The 17987-nt window shown below is 41.8% G+C and overlaps 1 protein-coding gene across 1 annotated transcript in view; it reads right to left on the bottom strand.

Moving 5' to 3' along the window:
• The window catches only part of LOC124616033 (collagen alpha-5(IV) chain-like), a 616123-nt gene that overhangs the window by 106184 nt on the left and 491952 nt on the right, over positions 1–17987 (bottom strand). Inside the window, exons 20-21 of the mRNA XM_047144251.1 lie at positions 9374–9489; positions 2646–2736 (exon numbers count right to left, since the gene is read on the bottom strand). Of these exons, the coding sequence (XP_047000207.1) occupies positions 2646–2736; positions 9374–9489 (207 nt within the window). The remainder of the gene's footprint in view (positions 1–2645; positions 2737–9373; positions 9490–17987) is intronic.

Below are 17987 nucleotides of genomic sequence, written 5' to 3'. Positions count from 1 at the left end.
GAGCATATGAATAACATTTTCAAGCATGAGAAAGACAATTTTCCATTGCTCTTCCTTCAGCTGGTTTCAAATTTTGTTAAGAAAAGTGACATTAAAAAAAATTAAACTTGCTTATATAGAAAAGAAACAATCAGTATGCCAACAAAATTGTGAATTTGTTTCAAAAAATTATATAATATTTTATCTTAAAATGAGAACATAGAACATGGTGAAGCAGAAGGTGTGTGACAACAGAAAACCCAAAATGACAAGTTTCAAACACAAATATTGTCTTCTTTACCACTTTAGCTATTTCTTTGTTATTAATATCACAAGGAGTTTTTACTACCTTTACTACCTGATTACTCAAAGAGACTTGCTTGCTACAAACACATTTCCTATTTTTAGCAAAACACAACACTCAATCAGTCTATGTTGCATATAGTAAATAAATATTTTACTTTCCGCATAGTAATAATAATGCTTCCAGCATTTTAAAACTAAAACTTATATATAGAGCATGTAGGAATTAGAATCACAGTTTGAATCTACTTTGATGCCATATATATCTAACACCTCTCTTAATACTATGTTTGACTGACCTTACTTTCTTTTCACACCACTTATCATTGTTATACATTTTTCTTTGTCCTTATTGTGTTTGACTTACAACAAATAAATCACTCTAATTTGAGAAGATGAGCTCTGTAGCTAACTATTTCAAACTTTCAAAGCCTTGATCAATCTGTGCCAAATACATGATAGGAATACAAATACATGACAGGAATGCCCGTTTATAGTGAAAGTTCTAGCAGAATATAAATACTTTAGGAGTAAATGAGACCACTAACCAAACAGTAGAAGCACGCATTGAGTCTCAGACAGACACACAATAATGTGCTAGCTTTTGGATGTTGGATGTATCCTTCAATGAGATAGATCTCTCTCTCTCTCTCTCTCTCTCTCTCTCTCTCACACACTCACTCTCTCTCTCTCTCTCTCTCTCTCTCTCTCTCTCTCTCTCACACACACACACACACACACACACACACACACACACACACACACACACACACATTGTGCTAACTGAACACACTATTCTGGGACTGAAGTTTTGCAGGTGGACTGGGCTGAGTGGTTGTGTTGAGTCAGGTTGGTAAAAGGAGAAAAGATGAGAAATGGGAGGAGGGGTAAGGGAGCAGTAGCTGGCAGCTTGGAGGAAGACAGCCAGTGTGCAGGATAGGAATGCAAGTGAAGGAAGCAGCACATGTATGGGATAGAAATGCGATACATGAGCACCAGAGCCAGTGAGTTCATGTGCCACACAATGATGATGATATGAAGGTATGGTTTGTAAGGGGGTGACAGGTCAGAGGAAGGGGAGACTATGGGAGAGAGGGTTGGGTGCAGTGGGAGGTTGTAGGCAGGAGGATTACGGGAGTGAATGATGTGTTCCAAGGATAATGCCCATCTGCAAGGTTCAGAAAAGCTGGTGCTGAGGGGAAGGATTCAATAGCACAGGTTTTGTAACAGCCATTGAACTCAAGCATGTTTGCTCAGCAGCATGCTTCAGCACTGGGTGGTCAATTCTGTTCTTGGCTACATTTTGGTGGTGACCACCCATTCTGGTGGACAGTTGGTTGGTGGACAGTTGGTTGGTGGTCACACTGACAAAAATGCTGTGCTGAAATTGCAGCAGAGGATTAAATGAGTGTCTGTCTTGAAGTTGTGAATTGTCATTCTTTCTTCTGTTGAGATGTTTGAATTCTTGGCAAGGGACCTGGGGAAGGATGGTCATGCTAGGTTAGAGGTAAGAAATAATTCCTCAAAGGTGACTTGGGTGTGGTAGGTGATGTCACACTTGGGTGGAGGTGTGAGTTGCAAGAGGCAGGTTTAATTTTTGGGATTAGGGTAGCTTTTGTTGAAGGGAATGACCCAAAGAAGTGTTTCCATTGTAGAGACCAGAAGGAGAGTAGGTCCTTGACAAGTCCTGCTTCACTGAACTTGAGTGTGTGGCAGAATGTGAGTCCTTCAGGTAGAACTGTGCTGCATGAACTCACTGGCTCTAGCGCCAGAATATCACATTCCTATCCCATACATCTGTTGCCTCCAGCTCTCACATTCCTATCCCACACACTGGGTGCCTCCCTCCAAGCCATCAGCTACCCCTACCCAACCTCTCCTCCCGCTTTCCACCTCTTCGTCCCTTTGTTTTGTTTTGAACCAACTCAACACCTCACCCCAGTCCAATGACAGAACTTCAATTGTGGTCCTGTGTGATCAACCAGAGAGAGAGAGAGAGAGAGAGAGAGAGAGAGAGAGAGAGAGAGAGAGAGATCTCAAGCTAATTAAAGGACATGTCCAAAAGCTAGGAAGTTTTCCTCCTTTTTTTTTGTGTGCCTGTTGATGACTGAACACTTCAGCTATTCAGTGTGTGGTCTTCTTTACTCCTAAATCATTTATTATACCTTTTGATGATAATATGAATATTTTTGAGCCAAATGGCAATCACTCTGTATGAATTCAAAATTAATTGTTTCATTTTATGTACATCCACCTGTAGGCTCAACCATCACGGTGAAAACCAATTATTTCAGTGATTTCATTATGTCATTTACAAGTCAACTCATCAGCTCTGCACAGAAGCTGCAATGCAATATTTTTACCTGGTTCTCCTTGGTCTCCTTGTAAACCACTGAAAGATGGTTCTCCAGGCAAACCAGCCAATCCCGGTATACCAATGTCACCTCTTGGACCCTGTAATATATAAGTAGATGAATGGAATTGATTAAAAAACACACAAACACAAATTTCAAGCTTTTGCAACCTAAGGTTGCTTCATCAGGAAAGAGGGAAGGAGAGGGAAAGACGAAAGGATGCGGGCTTTAAGGGAGAGGGTAAGGAGTCATTCCAATGCCGGGAGTGGAAAGACTTACCTTAGGGGGAAAAAAGGACAGGTATACACTCACGCACACACACACATTTCTGTGTAGTGCTAGAATGGGAACAGGGAGGGGGCTGGATGGGTGAGGACAGTGACTAACAAAGGTTGAGGTCAGGGTGGTTATGGGAACGTAGGACGTATTGCAGGGAAAGTTCCCACCTGCATAATTCAGATGAGCTGGTGTTGGTGGAAAGGATCCATATGGCACGGGCTGTGAAGCAGTCATTGAGATGAGGGATATCATCCTTGGCAGTGTGTTCAGGAACAGGGTGGTCCACTTGTTTTTTGGCCACAGTTTGTCGGTGGCCGTTCATGCGGACAGACAGCTTGTTGGTTGACATGCCTACATAGAATGCACCACAGTGGTTGCAGCTTAGCTTGTAAATCACATGACTGGTTTCACAGGTAGCCCTGCCTTTGATGGGATAGGTGATGTTAGTGACCGGACTGGAGTAGGTGGTGATAGGAGGATGTATGGGACAGGTCTTACATCTAGGTCTATTACAGGGGTATGAGCCATGAGGTAAGCGATTGGGAGCAGGGGTTATGTAAAGGATGGACTAATATATTGTGCAGTTTCAGTGGACAGTGGAAAACCTTTGTGGGGGTGGGAAGGATAGGGGGCAGGATATTTCTCATTTCAGGGCATGACGAAAGGTAATCGAAACCCTGGTGGAGAATGTAATTCAGTTGCTCCAGTCCTGGATGGTACTGGGTTATGAGGGGAATGCTACTCTGTGTGGCCACACTTTGGGACTTTGGGAGGTGGTGGGAGACTGGAAAGATAAGGCACGGGAGATTTGTTTTTGTAAAAGGATGGGAGGATAATTACGGTCAGTGAAGGCTTCAGTGAGACCCTCAGTATTTTTTGAGAGGGACTGCTCATCACTGCAGATGCGCCAACCATGGATGGCTAGGCTGTACGGAAGGGGCTTCTTGGTATGGAATGGGTGGCAGCTGTCGAAGTGGAGGTATTGCTGGTGGTTGGTAGGTTTGATATGGATGGAGGTACTGATGTAGCCATCTCTGAGGTGAAGGTCAGTATCTAGGAAGGTGGCTTGTTGGGTTGAGTAGGACCAGGTGAAACAAATGGAGGAGAAGTTGTTGAGGTTCTGGAGGAATGTGAATAAGGTGTCCTCAACTTCAATCCAGATAGCAAAGATGTCATGAATGAATCTGAACCAGTTGAGGGGTTTAGGATTCTGGGTTTTTAGGAGGGATTCCTCTAGATGGCCCATGAATAGGTTAGCATAGGATGGTGTCATGTGGGTGCCCATAGCCGTACCGCACATTTATTTGTAGGTAATGCCTTCAAAGGAGAAGTAATTGTGGGTGTGGATATAGTTTGTCATGGAGACTAGGAATGAGGTTGTTGGTTTGGAATCCATAGGGCATCTGGAAAGGTAGTGTTTGATAGCAGTAAGGCCAAGGGCATTAGGAATGTTAGTGTACAGGTAGGTGGCATCAATAGTGATGAGCAGGGCACTGTGTGGTAAAGGGACAGGAACTGTGGAGAGTCGGTCGAGGAAATGGTTGGTATCTTTTATATAGGAGGATAGGTTCCGGGTAATAGGTTGAAGGTGGTCGTCCACAAGAGCAGAGATTCTCTCAGTGGGAGCACAGTAACCAGCCACAATGGGGTGTCCTGGATGGTTGGGTTTATGGACTTAAGTAATCATGTAGAAGGTGGGAGTGTGGGGAGTGGTAGGGGTAAGTAGAGAGATGGACTCTGGGGAGGGGTTCTGGGATGGGCCTAAGGATTTGAGTACTGACTGGAGATCCTGCTGGATTACTGGAATGGGATCACTGTGGCATGGTTTGTAGGTGGAAGGACAGTGACTAATGAAGGTTGAGGACAGGAGAGTTATGAGAACGTAGGATGTATTGCAGGGAAAGTTCCCACCTGCGCAATTCTGAAAAGCTGGTGTTGGTGGAAAGGATCCATATGGCACAGGCTGTGAAGCAGTCATTGAGATGAGGGAGATCATGCTTGGCAGTGTGTTCAGCAACAGGGTGGTCCACTTGTTTTTTGGCCACAGTTTGTCGGTGGCTGTTCGTGCAGACAGACAGCTTGTCGGTTGTCATGCCTACATAGAGTGAGCACAGTGGTTGTAGCTTAGCTTGTAAATCACATGACCGGTTTCACAGGTAGCCCTGGCTTTGATGGGATAGGTGATGTTAGTGACCAGACTGGAGTAGGTGGTGGTAGGAGGATGTATGGAATAGGTCTTGCATCTAGGTCTATTACAGGGGTATGAGCCCTGAGGTAAGGGACTGGGAGCAGGGGTTGTGTAAGGATGGACGAGTATTTTGTGTTGGTTCGGAGGACAGCGGAATACCGCAGTAGGAAGGGTGAAAAGGATAGTGGGGAGGACATTTCTGATTTCAGGGCATATATAGACACACACACACACACACACACACACACACACACACACACACACGTGTGTGTTTGTGGGGGGGTGGGGCGGGGGGGCGTGCGCTATCTACCTTATTTATAGGCCGAATGAATGCATCCATGAAAATTTTAGAACTCTGAACAAAAATTCTTGGCAATGCACATCACCCGAGTAGCACCTACACCCAACATCCACAACTATTTGTTGGGTGTATTCTAATTTTCTCTTAATTATCTTTTCCATTGATCGATCTAATGGTAACCATTATCATGTGGAATGTGTCAAGTGCATTAGAAATGAACACATGGATCAAGGGGTTTAAACAAAATAAACTTAATGTTTTTATTACCTGCCCCATTCCCTTAAATGGCACAAAATACATATATTATACTTGTAGATTTATTTACTCCTATTCAAGAATTCATCTATGGTATAGAAAGAGTTGACAGACAGCATAATAGGGAGTCAAACTTTTTTACGAATAGCTCCCAATCTCCTAATGGGAACCTGTACACTGTTGCTAATATCAACACTACATTATCTAGCTGTAGCTCACATGCACAAACTTCAAACTGCTGATTGACGCAAAACTTGCTTACTTCTTCAGTTTTGTACTTATACCCTTGTTTTGTGTACATGGCAACTCCTCCTTTATCCATGCTAGATCTGCAAGTGTAAGATGCTAAATTACACCCATTTACACTGACACAGTTTCTACCTTCTACAGCTTGTTGTAGTACCATGGAAGTTATCCCCTGGTGACTCAACACATGTCCTACCATCCTCTCTCTTCTTCTTTTCAATGTTTCCCACATGGTCTTTTCTTTGGCAATTCTGTAGAGAACCTCCTCATTGCTTATCGTACCTGTGTGCCTAATTTTCAACATCCCTCTGTCACAAACACTTTTATTCTTTTCTTTGATGAATTTCCTACATGATTTACTACCATACAATGTGTTGCTCCAAATGCACATTTTCAGAAATTTGTTCCTCAAATTTAAGCCTATGTTTGATACTGGTAGACTTTCGAGGGTCAGGAATGCCCTCTTTGTTGTGCTAATCTGATTTTTATATGCTCTTTGCTTATCTGTCATGTGGTATTTTGCTTCCAAGATAGCGTAATTGCAGAGCTTTGTATATTTCAAGGTCAATTTTGATGTTAAGTTTATTGCAAATCTCACTTCTGCTACCCCTCATCACTTTAGTCTTTCTTTGGTTTACTCTCAATCCATGTTCTGTGCTCATTATACTGATCCTCCAATTCTTCTTCACTTGCACCGGCAATGTCATCCACGTACCTTATCAATAACATACTCTCACCCTGAGTTTTAAACCCACTCTTGAAACTTTCTTTTATATTCATCATTGCTTCTTCGGTGTATAAAGTGAACAGTAGGCAGAAAGACTGAAACCTTATCTTACATCCTTTTTAATCCAAACACTTCATTCTTAATCTCCCATTTTTATTGTGCCCTCTTGGTTCTTATACCTTGTTGTTGTTGTGGTCTTCACTCCTGAGACTAGTTTGATGCAGCTCTCCAAGCTACTCTATCCTGTGCAAGCTTCTTCATCTCCCAGTACCTACTGCAGCCTACATCCTTCTGAATCTGCTTAGTGTATTCATCTCTTGGTCTCCCTCTACGATTTTTACCCTCCACGCTGCCCTCCAATACTAAATTGGTGATCCCTCAATGTCTCAGAACATGTCCTACCAACTAATCCCTTCTTCTAGTCAAGTTGTGCCACAAGCTCCTCTTCTCCCCAATTCTATTCAATACCTCCTCATTAGTTATGTGATCTACCTATCTAATCTTCAGCATTCTTCTGTAGCACCACATTTCAAAAGCTTCTATTCTCTTCTTGTCTAAGCTATTTATTGTCCATGTTTCACTTCCATACATGGCTACATTCCATGCAAATACTTTCAGAAACGACTTCCTGACATTTAAATATATACTCGATGTTAACAAATTTTTCTTCTTCAGAAACACTTTCCTTGCCATTGCCAGTCTACATTCTATATCCTCTCTACTTCGACCATCATCAGTTATTTTGCTCCCCAAATAGCAAAACTCCTTTACTACTTTAAGTGTCTCATTTCCTAATCTAATTCCCTCAGCATCACCCAACTTAATTTGACTACACTCCATTATCCTTGTTTTGCTTTTGTTGATGTTCATCTTATACCCTCCTTTCAAGACACTGTCCATTCCGTTCAACTGCTCTTCCAAGTCCTTTGCTGTCTCTGACAGAATTACAGTGTCATCGGCAAACCTCAAAGTTTTTATTTCTTCTCCATGGATTTTAATACCTACTCCGAACTTTTCTTTTGTTTCCTTTATCGCCTGCTCATTATACAGATTGAATAACATCGGGGATAGGCTACAACCCTGTCTCACTCCCTTCCCAACCACTGCTTCCCTTTCATACCCCTCGACTCATATGACTGCCATCTGGTTTCTGTACAAATTGTAAATAGCCTTTTGCTCCCTGTATATAGCTTATTCATACTTTTTTCAGAATTTCAAACATCTTGCACCATATTTTCTTTCTTTTTCTAGGTTTACAAATCCTGTGAACTTGTCTTGATTCTTCTGAAGTCATGCTTCCATTATCAAGTGCAACGTCAGACCTGGCCTTTGCCTTTTCTATAGTCAAACTGGTCATCATATAATATGAGTAATCCTCAATTTTCTTTTCCATTCTTCTGTATACTATTCTCGTCAGCAAGCTTGATACAAGAGCTGTCAAAGCTGATTGTGTGATAAGTCTCACATTTATCCACCTTTCCACTGTTGCTTTTTATTCCACCAAAGATTATTTTGACTTTTCTATACTCTGAATCAGTCCCTCCAACTACGATTCTTTCTTGATTTTTTTCACGTTTCTCATGCAGCCATTTCATCTTGGCTTCCCAGCACTTCCTATTTATTTCATTTCTTATACTTGTACTTCTGTATTCTTACCTTTCCCTACACACTTTTGGACTTGATTCTTTTGTTGAAAAATTGAAATATTTCTTCTGTTACCCAAGGTTTCTTAGCTGATATTTTCCTTGTACCTCTGTTTGTCTGTTCAACATCTGGGTTTGTCCTTTTTAGAGATGTCCATTCCTCTTCAGAGGAACTGCCTACTTTGGTGTTCATTATCTCAGCATCTAAGCCTTAGATAACTTCAAATGAATCTCATCATTCCTCAGTCCTTCAGTACCCCACTTCTTCCCACTGATTCTGCAAGATGATTTCCTTAAACTTCAATCTAATCTTCATTATTAGTAAACTGTGGTCTTTGTCTATATTTGCTCATGGGTACACCTTACCTAATTTTGAAATCTTTGTTTGACAATGATGTAATCCAACTGGTATCTTCCCATCGTTCCAGGCCTTTTTCAAGTATACCACCTCTTCTTGTGACTATTATACTGGCATTAATGATACACTAAATTTAGAATTTTAGAAACATTTTTGTATTTCATCCTCTGCATTCACATACTTTCTGGTAATGAAAGTCAGCAACCCTAGAGATCTGAAATAGTGGGAAGTTACAAGTGTCATAGGGAACTGGTGACAAGTCAGAGATGAGACAAGTAACGACCAAAATATGCAGTGCACATGAAAAAATATGAGAAACAAAGTAAATAATAGAGTGGAAAAACAATAATAGAGACAAAGAGCGATGGAGTGTGAGTGTCAAGAAATTTTTAAAACAAAGTGTGACCGGAAATAGGTCTCCAACAGTAGGGCTTTACATAGGAGCTGAGGTCAAGAAGAAATCAATCATCGATTACCAAGCAACACCAACACGCCAGCTGTAGCATTATGATAAAAACTTATGATAAACATGCTTTTAATGTTGCTCACAATATAAATAATAGGAGAGTATCAAGTATATGGCATGAGTGAGAACAATAAAATTAAATATTTAATAATAACAACAATAATAATAATGTATTTCTGTAGATATTCTTAAAACAGTGACTGGAGTTCCATAATTCAAAAAATATATCTGTGTATATCAATTGTGTTTTTGTTATTACATCATCAGTACTCACAGGGAAGCCTATTCGTCCTTGAGGACCAGGAATTCCAGGAAAACCCCTGTCTCCCTCAGTACCTTTAGGGCCAAGTAGACCAGTAATACCGACTTGTCCAGGGAAGCCCTTGGAACCTGATATATATCAAGGAAGTAAAATAAACATTTTACAAGTAAAAGTAACATTGCTTTATAAATCTGTAACAAAAATAATATAAAATAGTGCCACAAAAGAGAACTGATGGTTAAAAATGTCATCAATTTGTATTGTTTTGTACTGTATGTAAAAATTTCTATTCACAATTACTTTGCATTAATAGAAAGTATTTACAAAAGTTAAGACACTTGCCTGGTCTTTCTTTATGACATGATTTTTAATGTAGATTATATAAGCTTATTCCATCTCTGAGTTGCATTCATTTTAAGAAAACATAAACAATCTGATAGTTTTGATGAAAAATTTATTACACAGTGCTTTCAGGAACTTTACTATGATTTAGCATAGATCTTGTTTAATTAATAACATATTATGTGGGAAGTCTGCTGTGCAATAGACTGTTCTCCATAGTGGGAATATCAACAATATAAGCAAAAGACAGATTGCTATTTACCATAAAGAACACATTAAGCTGCAGGTAGGCATAATAAAAAGACGTTTACATATAGCTTTCGGCCACAGCCTTCATCAGGAAAAGAGCAACACACCATTCATACACACAAGCAAGTATATCTCATGCACATGTGACTGCCAACTCCAGCATCTCAGGCTGAATTGCAACTATCACATAACATCCAAGCAGTAGTCCGAGGGGGAAGGGAAGGGGAAGGGATAGTAGTGTACTGGTGGGGAGAGAGACGAATGCTTTCTGGAAGAGTGTGCAGATAATAGATGGCAACAGGAGGTTGTGGGGCAGGGAGGTGGGGAGAAAAGGAGCGAAAAAGGAGAGGAAAGGGGAAAGATGGGCAGGTGTGTTGACAGAGGGCAGCAAACAAAGAGGGTGGGAAACAAGAATGGGGAGGAGATGGTAGGACAGAGGGGGTGGAAACTGTTGGGTGGAGGGTGTGGGGCAGTATGTTACCACAGGCTGAGGCCGAGATAATTACAGGGGTGGAGAATGTGTTGTAAGGATAACTCGCATCTGTGTACTTCTGAAAATCTGGTGGTGGAGGGGAGGATCCGGATGACTCAGGTAGTGAAGCAGCCATTGAAATCAACCACGTTATGTTCAGCTGCATGTTGTGCCATGGGGTGATCTACATTGCTCTTGGTCACAGTTTAGTGGTGGTCATTCATCCAGGTGGACAGTTGGTTGGTAGTCATACCAATACAAAAATCTGTGCAATGATTGCAGCAGAGCTGGTAAATGAAATGGCTGCTTTCACAGGTGGGCTGGCCCTTATGGGGCAGGATAAACCTGTCACAGGACTGGAATAGGAAGTGCTAGGTGGGTGGTTTGGGCAGGCCTTGCACCTGAGTCTTCCACAGGGATATGATCCTTGTGGCAAGGGGTTGGGATTGAGAGTGGCACAGGGATGGACTAGGATATTGTGAAGATTGGGTGTGATGGAACACCACTTAAGGAGGGATGGGAAGTATCTCAGGTAGAATGTTCCTCATTTCGAGGCATGATGATAGGTAGTCAAAGCCCTGGAAAAGGATGTGGTTTGGTTGTTCCAATCCAGGGTGGCACTGGGTGATGAAAGGGACACTTCTTTGTGGTTGGTTCTTGGGTGTGGTGGGAGGATTGGGGCTGTGTGGGGAAATGGCATGGGAGATATGATTGCAGACTGTGTCTGGGGGGTAGTGCCTGTCTGTGACATCCTTGGTGAGACTCTCAGAATACTGAGCAACGGAGCTCTTGGCACTAAAGATGCACTGTCCCCCAGTGGCCAGGCTGTATGGGAAGGATTTTTTTGGGTGAGAAACGGATGACAGCTGTCAAAATGGAGGTACTGTTGGTGGTTGGTGGGTTTAATGTGAACAGAGGTGCAGATGGAGCTATCAGAGAGGAGGAGGTCAACATCTACAAAGGTGGTACACCGGTTTGAGTAGGATCATGTGAAGCGGATGGGAGAGGAAGTGTTGAGGTTGTGAACAAACAAAGATAGGTTGTCTTGGCCCTGAGCCGAGATCATGAAGATATCATCAATGAACCTGAACCAGACTAGGAGTTTAGCATTTTGGGAAGCTAGGAAGGTCTCCTCTAGATGGGCCATAAATACACTCCTGGAAATAGAAATAAGAACACCGTGAATTCATTGTCCCAGGAAGGGGAAACTTTATTGACACATTCCTGGGGTCAGATACATCACATGATCACACTGACAGAACCACAGGCACATAGACACAGGCAACAGAGCATGCACAATGTCGACACTAGTACAGTGTATATCCACCTTTCGCAGCAATGCAGGCTGCTATTCTCCCATGGAGACGATCGTAGAGATGCTGGATGTAGTCCTGTGGAACGGCTTGCCATGCCATTTCCACCTGGCGCCTCAGTTGGACCAGCGTTCGTGCTGGACGCGCAGACCGCGTGAGACGACGCTTCATCCAGTCCCAAACATGCTCAATGGGGGACAGATCCGGAGATCTTGCTGGCCAGGGTAGTTGACTTACACCTTCTAGAGCACGTTGGGTGGCACGGGATACATGCGGACGTGCATTGTCCTGTTGGAACAGCAAGTTCCCTTGCCGGTCTAGGAATGGTAGAATGATGGGTTCGATGACGGTTTGGATGTACCGTGCACTATTCAGTGTCCCCTCGACGATCACCAGTGGTGTACGGCCAGTGTAGGAGATCGCTCCCCACAACATGATGCCGGGTGTTGGCCCTGTGTGCCTCGGTCGTATGCAGTCCTGATTGTGGCGCTCACCTGCACGGCGCCAAACACGCATATGACCATCATTGGCACCAAGGCAGAAGCGACTCTCATCGCTGAAGACGACACGTCTCCATTCGTCCCTCCATTCACGCCTGTCGCGACACCACTGGAGGCGGGCTGCACGATGTTGGGGCGTGAGCGGAAGACGGCCTAACGGTGTGCGGGACCGTAGCCCAGCTTCATGGAGACGGTTGCGAATGGTCCTCGCCGATACCCCAGGAGCAACAGTGTCCCTAATTTGCTGGGAAGTGGCGGTGCGGTCCCCTACGGCACTGCGTAGGATCCTACGGTCTTGGCGTGCATCCGTGCATCGCTGCGGTCCGGTCCCAGGTCGACGGGCACGTGCACCTTCCGCCGACCACTGGCGACAACATCGATGTACTGTGGAGACCTCACGCCCCACGTGTTGAGCAATTCGGCGGTACGTCCACCCGGCCTCCCGCATGCCCACTATACGCCCTCGCTCAAAGTCCGTCAACTGCACATACGGTTCACGTCCACGCTGTCGCGGCATGCTACCAGTGTTAAAGACTACGATGGAGCTCCGTATGCCACGGCAAACTGGCTGACACTGACGGCGGCGGTGCACAAATGCTGCGCAGCTAGCGCCATTCGACGGCCAACACCGTGGTTCCTGGTGTGTCCGCTGTGCCGTGCATGTGATCATTGCTTGTACAGCCCTCTCGTAGTGTCCGGAGCAAGTATGGTGGGTCTGACACACCGGTGTCATTGTGTTCTTTTTTCCATTTCCAGGAGTGTAGCTTGGCAGGATCTGTCTGTTTCCCTTCAAAGGAAAAGTAGTTGTGGATTAGGATAAAGTTAGTTAGGTGTATGAGGAATGAGTTAGTGGGTCTGAAGGACATTGGAAAATGTAGTGTTCAATAGTGGTAATACCATGGGCATGATGGATATTGGTATATAGGGAGGTGGCGGCAACAGTGACTAGTAGGGATTTAGGATGTAAAGGGGTGGGGATGGTAGAGGGTCAGGAAAGGAAGTGGTTGGTGTCTTTGACGTGGGAGGCTAGATTAAGGGCAAGTGGTTGGAGGTATTGGTCAATGAGGGCCAACCACAATGTGGCATCCAGGATTGTTGGGTTCATGGATTTTGGGAAGCATGTAGGAGGTGGGTGTGCGGGGTGTCATAGGCGTGTGGAGGGAAATATATTCAAGAAATGGTAATCTGCTTTCTTTCTCATAACATATAGATTCACAACGGGACCAGATTTTATCTTTATCAGTGTACTGACGAGTGGCCAGAATTTTTGCAACAACTTGCACGGGTTTGAAATACTGTTTATTAATAAAGGAAACAAATTCCAGATTTGAATCTATGACCAATCTGTACTTCAAATAGATAATTTCTTTTTAAATTGCTTTGGGATCTTATATGACCTAGACAGAAATTATTTATTTGTAATATAATTACCATTCAGAAACCTCATACTACACGTGTATGAGGAGGAGCCACAGCAGCTTGTAGGCATGTCAGTTGATGCCACTGAAGCAGCATGAATTACCAAGATTGTCCCTTACCATATTAACTGATGTTTGCCACTAATACTTTGCTAATCATGTTGTGAATGCACACAAGACATATCCACTTACAGTGACTCGCCTGTCTGGCAGCAAAGTCTCACAGTATAATCCTAGTACTGTTGTTGCTAACTCTGTAACTTCAACAGCTGTAGTGCCTACTAACATCTCATCAGTCTTTTAAAAACTAATAATGTACTATCTTGAAAAGGACAGTGGTTTCTATTAAGTTTTATAACACATTTAACAAGAAATAAGAATAATTTTTGTGTGAGTAGTATGCACAGTCTCACAGTCTGATTTCTGTACATATTCAGTACAGCAATGTGATCACTGTAAATAATTAATTATAATGAATCCAGTTCTATCAGATTTTTCCCTTGCTTACAGAAAGCTATGACACTATTTACACTTTGTCCAAATTATTATTAATTATGTATTCCATAACTGTGGATGGCCATACGGTTTCCTAGCTGTGAGATGCAATTTTTTTACAAATATAATTTTCCATTTGTATATAGATACATTCTCACACTTTGGTCTTACACCTAGCCAGCAAATAATTAATAGCTAATACTCTGAAAACAAATCTACATTATTTTTACTATTATTTTCCATTTGATTTTAAATACATAAAAAAATATGTTTCTATTTACAATTTTATTTATTTTGCTATTGATATGTAATCAATATTGCAACATAACAGAAAGCTTCAAATTTTATATCTGCAAATTTTGTAACCTTTGTTATCAGATATCATTAGTAAAATATTCACATATATACACAGCTTCAAGAGACATTCTATAAACTAAATCTGACAAATAACTAAAAAAAAAACAGAAGTTATCTGAATATTATTTTGAGTTATGGAATAATGTTTGAGAAAGAATGACATGTCTTATGTTTGTTTGGTGCCAATTAAATCAGCAGTTATCAGAATGTTTTCAGACTCATATACACTGTTTTTGACTTGGGTTAACACCCACAGAAGCTTTCTGCAAATTTATAATGGAGATGGATAATAATAATACAGTTCTTATATTTTGATGTTATATTTGTAATTTTGTGAAAGCAAGTGTGAGTTAATGTGGGAGGGTATATAAACAATGATTTTTAATAGAAAAAATTGACTCCAAGCTGTGTCATTTGAGGATCCGGGACCTCATACAGGATACTGCACAACATCTTTTTGCCTCTGGACACTGATGCCTTGGTGTACTAAACATTCACATAGTTTGTGACAAGTTTGTTATACCTTTTAATTGAAAATATGTTTATGATATTTCAATTTATTCTACATCTAGGAGGGCCATTTCACTTGGGATCTATGGAAAGTGCATTAGCTTATTTGTTTTTCTTTGTAAATAATATTTATTGTGTATTCTTGTTTTGAAACATTTTCTGCATCCTGGGGATCTCTTCTATATGTATCTATTAAAAACAAAATTACACTTCATCTAATCTAATCTTTTATAAAGGCATTAAAGGGTTGCAGCAAGAATTCTGAGAAAGCTAAGAGAATGGAAGGGATTAGATTGATCTTGCCTCAACAGACAACCAAATTGCTTAAATATGTGCTGCTGTTATTCAGGTTGTTTATCATTTTCCTGCTCAAGAAAAGGGCTTTGCATTTACTCACTCACTGCATTATGAACAGCCCATCATGAACTGGGGTATGGAAGGATTCAGGGTATACCATAACACTGGTCTGTACTATTATAGGGATGTGGAAGGACTCCTTCAATACATTAACATTGTTATGTTCTATCTCTGCTTACACAGGCTATAAACAAACATAACAAGTAAACCTATTACAACGAAAAAATGTTGTTTCTTCATTAGCTATGCTAAATTTCTGATGTTTTTCTACTGTTACTAACTTAATATTTAAAAACTATTTATTTATTTATTTACATAGTTTATGTCCACAATGGAACACTAAAATCAAACATAATACACTACTGGCCATTAAAATTGCTACACCAAGAAGAAATGCAGATGATAAACAGGTATTCATTGCACAAATATATTATACTAGAACTGACATGTGATTACATTTTCATGCAATTTGGGTGCATAGATCCTGAGAAATCAGTACCCAGAACAACCACCTCTGGCCGTAATAACGGCCTTGATACGCCTGGGCATTGATTCAAACAGAACTTGGATGGCATGTACAGGTACAGCTGCCCATGCAGCTTCAACACAATACCACAGTTCATCAAGAGTAGTGACTGGCATATTGTGATGAGCCAGTTGCTTGGCCACCATTGACCAGACATTTTCAATTGGTGAGAGAGCTGGAGAATGTGGTGGCCAGGGCAGCAGTCGAACATTTTCTGTATCCAGAAAGGACCGTACAGGACCTGCAGCATGTGGTCATGCACTACCCTGCTGAAATGTAGGGTTTCGCAGGGACAGAATGAAGGGTAGAGCCACAGCTTGTAACACATCTGAAATGTATCGTCCAGTGTTCAGAGTGCCGTCAATGGGAACAAGAGGTGACCGAGATGTGTAACCAATGGCACCCCATACCATCACACCGGGTGATAAGCCAGTATGGCGATGACAAATACACGCTTCCAATGTGCGTTCACCATGATGTCACCAAACACAGATGCGACCATCATAATGCTGTAAACAGAACCTGGATACATCCAAAAAAATAACGTTTTGCCATTCGTGCATTCACGTTCGTCGTAGAGTACACCATCACAGGCGCTCCTGTCTGTGATGCAGTGTCAAGGGTAACCGCAACCATGGTCTCTGAGCTGAGAGTCCATGCTGCTGCAAACATCATCAAACTGTTCGTGCAGATGGTTGTCTTGCAAACGTCCCCATCTGTTGACTCAGGGATCGAGATGATCCATTACAGCCATGCGGGTAAGATGCCTGTCATCTCGACTGCTAGTGATACAAGGCCATTTTGATCCAGCACGGCGTTCCATATTACCCTCCTGAACCCACCGGTTCCATATTCTGCTAACAGTCATTGGATCTTGACCAACACGAGCAGCAATGTCGCGATACGATAAACCGCAATCACGATGGGCTACAATCCGACCTTTATCAAAGTCGGATCTGTGATGGTACGCATTTCTCCTCCTTACATGAGGCAGCACAACAATGTTTCACCAGGCAATGCCGATCAACTGCTGTTTGTGTATGAGAAATCGGTTGGAAACTTTCCTCACGTCAGCACGTTGTAGGTGTCGCCACCGGCGCCAACCTTGTGTGAATGCTCTGAAAAGCTAATCATTTGCATATCACAGCATCTTCTTCCTGTCAGTTAAATTTCACATCTGTAGCACGCCATCTTCATGGTGTATCAATTTTAATGGCCAGTAGTGTACAACAGAGTCTATAATGATTAAGTTTAGGTCTTAGCAGTCAGCAATTTCTTTGTTTCCCAAAAGTTCTTCATTCACTGTGATCTGGCTGCTCGTTCTTCTGCAAATATGACACACTTCTTCCATTCTGATGGTTTGAGTGTCAGCTGTGTGTATTTGTTCTTCAGAAGCAGTTTCTCTTCTCTGTGTTGACTTTGGTATGTGGTGATGTTCAATTCATCTAGATCACTTTGTACTCCTTTAAACCAGATGTTTTTGGTTTTACTGTTCCAGAAGTAGTTAAAAAGTTTCTTTAGGATCTAGTATTTGGTAGGCGAGATATTTGGCCAAAAAATGCAATCCTTCTTTTCCACATTGTACCAATAATGAATTCATTTCCTTTATACACTACTGAATTGGGCAAAAGTCTCCACTGCCCATTAACTTGATGTTTATTACTGATGATTGTTCGGAGTATTCTTCTATCAACTTTCTGCAATTTGTCATTTGTTGCTTGAGTATTTAGTCTGAATAATGTTTCACTTGCGTATGTTGCTTCCGGTTTAATGATGGAGGCGTAATGTCGAAATTTAGCATTTATTGAGAGAGATCATTTTTTGTAGGTTGGGGCTATGTGGTTCTCTGCTCTCGCTGAAGTTTTAATGTTCTACTATCTATTGATGCTCTTACTGACAAATGATAACAGATATGCACAGGCTGTAACAATAAATGTCTGTTTGCAATGAACATTTGCACTTATCATGTTGGTAACAGGAATTTTTAATAATTTATTCTGGAGATTTAAATACTTTGTAAAAAAAGTTGTTAATAAAACATGTTCCTAATTTTTGTTTTGAATTTACAGCTATTTACAGCTATTAGC

The sequence above is a fragment of the Schistocerca americana genome, chromosome 5, assembly GCF_021461395.2.
Source record: "Schistocerca americana isolate TAMUIC-IGC-003095 chromosome 5, iqSchAmer2.1, whole genome shotgun sequence".
In the NCBI taxonomy this organism is placed as follows: domain Eukaryota; kingdom Metazoa; phylum Arthropoda; class Insecta; order Orthoptera; family Acrididae; genus Schistocerca; species Schistocerca americana.
This window is presented reverse-complemented; position numbering and strand designations above follow the sequence as displayed.